Below are 6,996 nucleotides of genomic sequence, written 5' to 3'. Positions count from 1 at the left end.
ACGTGGTGGGCGCGCGCGTGTACGTATACGCGCGGCGTCAGGTCGCCAACACCGGCACATCCCGCGATCGGGGTCTACCCCGCACGGGAGTAAAGGTTTTACCGATGGCGTACGCCCATACGCACGTAGCATGTAGGCAGAGGTTCCCACACCGCAGGCCATGATTTATTGGCCTGCCACTCGCCAGACCTGCTGTCATCATCGTCCCATGGTTGGTCCATGATACAGCGCGCCGTGCCGTATATAACTTCCCTCTATGCACGATCTCTTCGCGTCATATCGGCTCCTTCTTTCCTCGCGCCCCGTTGATACAGGAAGGCCGTTCGCTGCGCCGCACCGCGCCTCTCGCCAGCTCCCCTCTAGCACCGTCCACCTTGTTTTACCTTAACCAGCCGATACCCACCGCCGTACGAGAACCCGACAATCACCTTCCTTCTCATCGAGAAGATGTTGCCCCGATGTGGGTGGGAGGTGCGAATTTTGCAAACTCGATCTGGATATCGTTATCGCACGTTATTCCCGAGGTTTACGATCAATCTTATTCTCCTCGAGAAAGTATTCGTGAAGATTAAAAGTCAACCGTGGAAAGAAATCAAACTGGGAAGACGGAAAGATTCTCCTGGAGAAGTAATGCATTCGCGAAGATTAAAAGGCAAACGTGAAAAGAAATCAAACTGGGAAGACGAAAGAAGACGTTTATTTTAAGTTCGAAGCCATCGCATCCAAGAGAAACGCGTATATATAGTTGCTTTAATAAAAAAATATTTTAAAAGAATCAGAATTCTCGGTGATCAAATATTTTAATTCTCGTAATGCACCATAGATTCAATCGTGAAGAACAAGAAACAAGAGATGGAATTTGTTCGAGTCGCGCATCTTCGATTGATAATCGAAAACGCTACTTGCAACAACGATAAACGATTGTTAATTATTTTTATTAACATTTCTCACAAAGTTGCGGATCGGATTAACAGGCACATAAGCCTGCGAAAGGATAAGGGCCGTGGTACTTAAGGCGTAATATAAACAATAGCAAATCCAAACTGTTGATTTTCTTACTGCTAACGTTTTACTGCTTAAGTTTTTCCATGTGCCAAGGCCCTAACAGACTTACGTGAGGACAGAAAGGTGAAGGACAGGGAGAAGGAGGGTTTCTATCAGAACACGGGGGACGAACGCGGGAGTCGTCCGATTAGGAACCGAGAGGGGTTACTTCGTTTCGTCGGCCGCCGACGTGGTTTCTTAGACCGCAGCGGCGGCGGTGGTGGCGGCGGTGGCGGTGGTGGCGACGGCAGTTCGCTCGCTCGTTCGGCACACAGTCGAACTTCTTCGCTACTGAACGACGGACGTCGTCGTCGCCGTCGTCGTCATTACTTACGAGAGACCGGGAACCATCTCTTAACGCGATCATCATGTCGTGCATCATGATCGGCGTCCTGATGATACTCGCGTTGATCGCGCGCAGTTGCACCGGTTGCCCGTTTTGCGCCAGGCAGCAGTTGCAGCAATTGCAGCAACGCTCGCAGCCGCAGCCGCAGCAACAGCAACTTTACCGGACTATCGGCAGTCCGAGACCGTTCGGCGCCGACCGGCCGACCCGCGTCCAGGAGTTCAACCGGACCGGCGTGTTGCACCCCGAGTACCAGATACCGGCGACCATCAGACCCGGCAACGTGTCTCAGTGAGTATTCGATAAACTTATTTTGTTACACTATTGTCGCGAGGCTTCTTTTCCCGTGACATCGTCTGACGGGAGATTTACGTCTGACGGCAGCGAGGAAGTCCGATACCGCACTACGTTACATTGGCCGCGGTGTCGATTCCTCGTTCGTCGCCGTTTAATTATCCGAGAAGAGACCGCTGGTATGATTAGTTCGGATAATTATGACATTGCACTGTCACAATCATATCCGCAGAAATATTCGATCGATCGTTAGTTTGAATACGACGCGTGATCTCTATTAGAAATCTGATAGATCTCTTGTGTTTTCGAAAGGACCAAGTTTACCGAAATCGCGAGAAGGAATTCTAGCTTGGAATTAATTTCTCATCGATGAAATTTTAGACATTGCTGTAAATAATTCATCAATTTACCTTCTATATTCTTTCGGTTTTTAATTAAAAATTCGCTCTATTAACATTTCGCATATTCTTGTATGGAATGTTGTTTAAATATGATAGAATTTGTTAAAATTGTTTAAACTCTCTTTCTCTAGTTTTACTTAAGAATTATTTCGAGTTTTGGAGCACTTTTCCAATTTATTTTATTCATATAATGTTATTAGTAACTAATTCTGATTCGATTAAGACGCGTTCAAGCTATTAATCAGAGATTAGAAGTGACCGACGTTTAAAATCGAGAACATTTCAAACAATTTTCTATCCGACTATTACGCGTTCGCAACAAGATCTAGCGTAGCAATTTTTTTCTCTTTTAATGCAGCAAAATTAGCGCGCGCAATCTTAGCACGGTGCGAGTGTACACGTGTATACCTCAAGTCGGCGAGAAATATTTAAGCAACTATTTTTACGTGCGCGTAAATTGTTTGCTCGATACGCGCAACGACGGCACCGCGAACGTTTACAGCAACGTCACGCACCCCGTGCCGCGTTTCGTCAACCACGAGACGTTTGTGCACGCAATTCGACGCACATTTTGCGCATAGGCATGAGTCGATTCGATACATTCGACTCATATCGATGGTTCACAGCTTCATCACTTGTAGCGAATATAGCGAGATATGTTATGTCGACGTACACGGGAAGAACAGATGAAGGCCGGTTGCGTCGTAAAAGTCACGCTGTTGCTACTTTTACCGAAAGTAACTTGCAACGAAACTTTTTCTTTTTTTTAAATAAATTAAGTACAGCTATCTTCTGCGATAAATACGCGATTATTAAATGACAGATTCCTCGCAATTTAATTAACCGATGAATGAGACAGACGATAGATGGAAAACGAACTGAGGGATAACGGAGCGAATAACTCGTTAGACTCGCTTGATTCACTTTTATTTGTTTTAATTTATTATGCTTCATAGCCTCGTGATCATCAAAGAAGGTGGCGGCTGTATACATATTTGCTTATGTGGCCATAAGTAGCCGCTTCAGGTTTCCCGACGATAAGAGAAAACGGAGACTGCGCGCCGCCGACTGTTGCATACGGCGCGATGGAGACGGACGATAAAATTTGGTCGCTCCGTTATTGTCCACGTGCTCCTTTACACCCTCACAATGTTCACCCGGTGTCTAATGGTCCGATCCGTCGCGACGCCACGCGTCATAAAGTCCTTCTATCGGATGGTTTCCGCGAAACTCTGACTGAAGTCGAAGTACAGAATTACATACGCTTCTCTCTTGTCTTGGGAGATTTTCGATTTTGCTGCGAGCAGATATTTATATACCTGACTTACCGCTTACAAGAGAAATCCTTGCAAACCGAGAACGTACTATAAAAGACAATGGGACACGGCGTTTTCGATTCGATTTTGGTACGTTCGCCCCGTTGAAGAGCCTTGACGTATCACGATCTATAAAATCAAAGATTTGTGCGGAATAACGCGCGGTAACATCTCCTGTAAAGTCGGTCTCCAACCGAGACAGAGGTTTAAGGAGGGCAATGAATGCTCGTGCGTCTCGTTTCGAAAAAATCGTAAAATTTCGTAATGCTTAGAATGTAAATTATGATTATTTAGTGAGCATTTGCACAACGATTTTCTCCCGACAATGTAGCAAATTTACATCTGTCGAATTTCGAGCGTGATAATCATTAATAGATGATTCTACTTCCTCGTACCTCGAATGTCTTCACGCCTGCTACGCAAAGGCCATGACACTTCTTTCGTCACTGATACCACACGAGCTCCGAATTCTATTGTTAAATGATGTTTTTACATGATTTTATCCGTCTGTCGGAAGTAGAAATTCCGAAGTCAATCTTCTCCCTCTTGTCTACTTGCAAATATTACTAGACGATTTTTGAAAGTATTAAGTTTGAAATACTTCAAGCTTTTTTCTCTTTTGAGCTTTGTTTTCAATCGCTTAATACAATCAGTACTTCGATATTTTAATTGAGAACTCGAAATTGACAAAATTATCTGTCACTCTGCCATTAGAGGTTTTCTTTATACTATGACTTAATAATCGGGAAATTAAAACGCGTAATCTAAATCCACCCTTTGGACTCCACCGTCCGTATCGACGTTACCATCATTCTCGCGGCGCGTCCAGTCGCACCTTCCGCAGGGTCGCTCCCCTCGCGGATCGCGCGCCAGGATGAAGAGGACGAGTGATGCCACGCGCCGCGTAAAAGCGCCCTGCCTACCTATCTCGGTCGCGACTTTCCACGAAACTTGCGGCAGACTCGCGACAAAAGAGAGGGAGAGAACAGACCGTCTAACAGAATCAATTCGGGGTTCTCCTCGTCTCTGCCTCTCTCCCCCCGCCCCCTTCTCTCTCTCTTTCTCTTCTTCGTGTTCAGGATGACTTCACGGATGCCGGATTTAGACCACGGGGGTCGTGGCTGCGCGACCCCAGACGCCGCGACGCCGGCATTGTGCCCCGACGCTAATTTTACAATAGCTGTCTCAGCGCCAGACGCGAACGAGAGGAGCACGTGTGGCGACTGCACCGACGGCGGCGTCTCGACGTTTCTTGCAAACGACGGACGACGACGACGATGATGACGACAACAACGCCGCGGTGGCGGCGGTGACGCTCGGAAGCTAACGGGTTGAGCCGCGCGCGTTGTAGACTGTTGTAGACATCGACGCAAAATAGAGGAAAAAAGAGTGCCCCCAACGGCGTGAGGAAGGGCACGAAGAAAAGCGGGGGCGGTATAGGATGAGCAGCATCGTCGAGGCGTAAAGTTAACCAGTGTAATTTTCGAAAAGAAGAAAGAAAGCGAAGGAGACAGGGGGATAAGGAGGAGAAAAAAAAAGAATTGTATCGAACCGATCAACATTGTGACTAAATATAACGACGGTGGAATCCAGTGGTTATATATGTTTGCGTGCGTAGCACATGTATGCGTATTGCGTGACTACGAGATTGCGGCGACTACCGGGTAATTATTTCAATTACGATATGCAACATCCGCCGCCCGGCGCGGTGTTCTCCAGCGGATTAACATTGCTGATCCACGCCGATTATGTTAACGAGGGGCTTGCGAAGCGATGCTCGCGCGCCGGGTTAAGTCGACAGGCGCGGCAGTGATTTTTGCGACAGTGCGCTCGACGATGCGGGGAAACCGTCGAAAACGGAACGAAATCGCTATCGATCAGTACGGGAAACGTATTTCCTCGACCGTAGGGTGGTCAATGAAGACATTTGAAATCGAATTCGCATTTTTATTCGTTTGCGTACGTTCGACGTGCCGCGAACACCAATATCAAACTGGATGCAGATGAAATTCTTGCAGGTTCTATTACCTGAGCCCACGGGAAGGCCCGCCTCTCACGTTACTCGTTAGCCCGTGCAGCGGCCCGATATCCTGGACGGTCAGTTACGTAGAGCCGCCCGAAAACGATCAGGAAGCAGAAGGTAAAAAGTGTATGTGAAATACTGCTTAACTCTTAACAGAAAGATGCGGTTTTACCGTCTTGTCAATGCGAGTGATTTAAACGCTTTGATTCTTAACGCAATTTACAATTCTATCCTCTGTTAAATATTAAAGAATGAAATTTAAACCAATACCTTAAGTTAAATAACATTTTGTTATTTTTAATTACCATATGTGTGTCCAAATTTATTATTTATACACAAAACAGTATTATTTTAATTCCATTGATTTAGTTAAATTAACATTATTAAATTAATGTCATATTGAGTAGAAGCGACCTATGGGAATTGTTAAAAACTACTCAAATTGAGTATAATTTTGATACTAGGAATTTAACAGTGTACGCGAATATTTAAAAAGTTACTATTTATTTACTTTCCATCTTATGTCAATAATAATAATCGGTCTTTCTTTTTGTATTTTTCCTATATTTCTGCTATATTTACAATGTATTTATAACTATCTCGATACTATCTCTAAGTTGTTGAAGATTAATGTATAACTTGAAGATTGACGATTAGAAGGCGCGATCGAGAAAAAGAAACGTGATATACTTAACAAAATAATATTTGGAGTCACCTCGAGTGTGACGAAGGGTGATCGGGGTATCCCTCGAGTTGTCAAGTCGCACGAATGATTTTCGAATCAATTTAGCGCAAACGCGTTGGCCTGTGAAGACCCTGAAGCCGGGATCTCCTCTCTTCACGTACGAGGGCGCGGAGGACCAAAATTTCACGATACCAAAGACGCGGTCCGGTCTGTACTGGTTCGAGATCAAGTCCACGGACCCCGCGGAACGGTCGCCCGGCACGGTGCTTCTGTATGCGACATCCAGCGCCCTGGATCACATGTCGGGCATATATGCGAACGGAAAGGAACATCGCCATCGTACGCTGAGATTTCAACAGCGACGAAGCAAACGTCGGCTGACGATATCCTGGGGCAAAAGGTATCGCTGCGTTTACCGCGTCTTACGCTCGCTTTGTATTCCGAACGTAATGGGATGTATTAGAAGACGATTTGTCTTTTGAAGTAAACTGCTTTCTACAAGTTTGGAATCAGGCTTTTCTCGAGTATGTTTCAATATGTTGATGCAAATACTGCAGTGATTTGCTAAGTATTTCGCGAGTAGCTTCAGGATCAGGATCATGACGCGAACGAGTTGGCGCGACTTTACTGCCAAGGGACAAATTTCCATAGAAGCAATATAAATCGAATTATCGGGAACGCGAAATCTATTCTTAGCACGATCGTCATCTGTGGACTTTTACGCGATATTGCGGTAATTCTCTTCTTTAGCCCAGTCAATAGAGACATTTAAATGGAATTAATTCCGGGAAGCAATTCTTTTTTTACTGTTTTGGAGGGTCATGGGTAGTCTAAAACCGGATTTTCGGGATTCTAACCCTGGAGCGTTAGCCACAATTTTGATTAGA

The 6,996-nt window shown here is 45.5% G+C and overlaps 1 protein-coding gene across 4 annotated transcripts in view; it reads left to right on the top strand.

The window, feature by feature from the left end:
• The first annotated feature begins 1,336 nt into the window (after positions 1-1,336).
• LOC112464276 (protein NDNF-like) overlaps positions 1,337-6,996 on the top strand; it is a 13,090-nt gene continuing 7,430 nt past the window's right edge. For 2 of the 4 annotated variants that reach the window (XM_025031169.1, XM_025031168.1), the window contains exons 1-3: positions 1,337-1,681; positions 5,420-5,541; positions 6,215-6,509. In XM_025031169.1, the coding sequence (XP_024886937.1) occupies positions 1,413-1,681; positions 5,420-5,541; positions 6,215-6,509 (686 nt within the window). In that variant the 5' untranslated portion in view covers positions 1,337-1,412. Of the gene's footprint in view, positions 1,682-5,419; positions 5,551-6,214; positions 6,510-6,996 lie in introns of all 4 variants that reach the window. The other 2 variants (XM_025031167.1, XM_025031166.1) reach the window with 1 other exon arrangement.

Source organism: Temnothorax curvispinosus, unplaced genomic scaffold (genome assembly GCF_003070985.1).
Source record: "Temnothorax curvispinosus isolate PA1 unplaced genomic scaffold, ASM307098v1 QBEX01014078.1, whole genome shotgun sequence".
Taxonomy (NCBI): domain Eukaryota; kingdom Metazoa; phylum Arthropoda; class Insecta; order Hymenoptera; family Formicidae; genus Temnothorax; species Temnothorax curvispinosus.
This window is presented reverse-complemented; position numbering and strand designations above follow the sequence as displayed.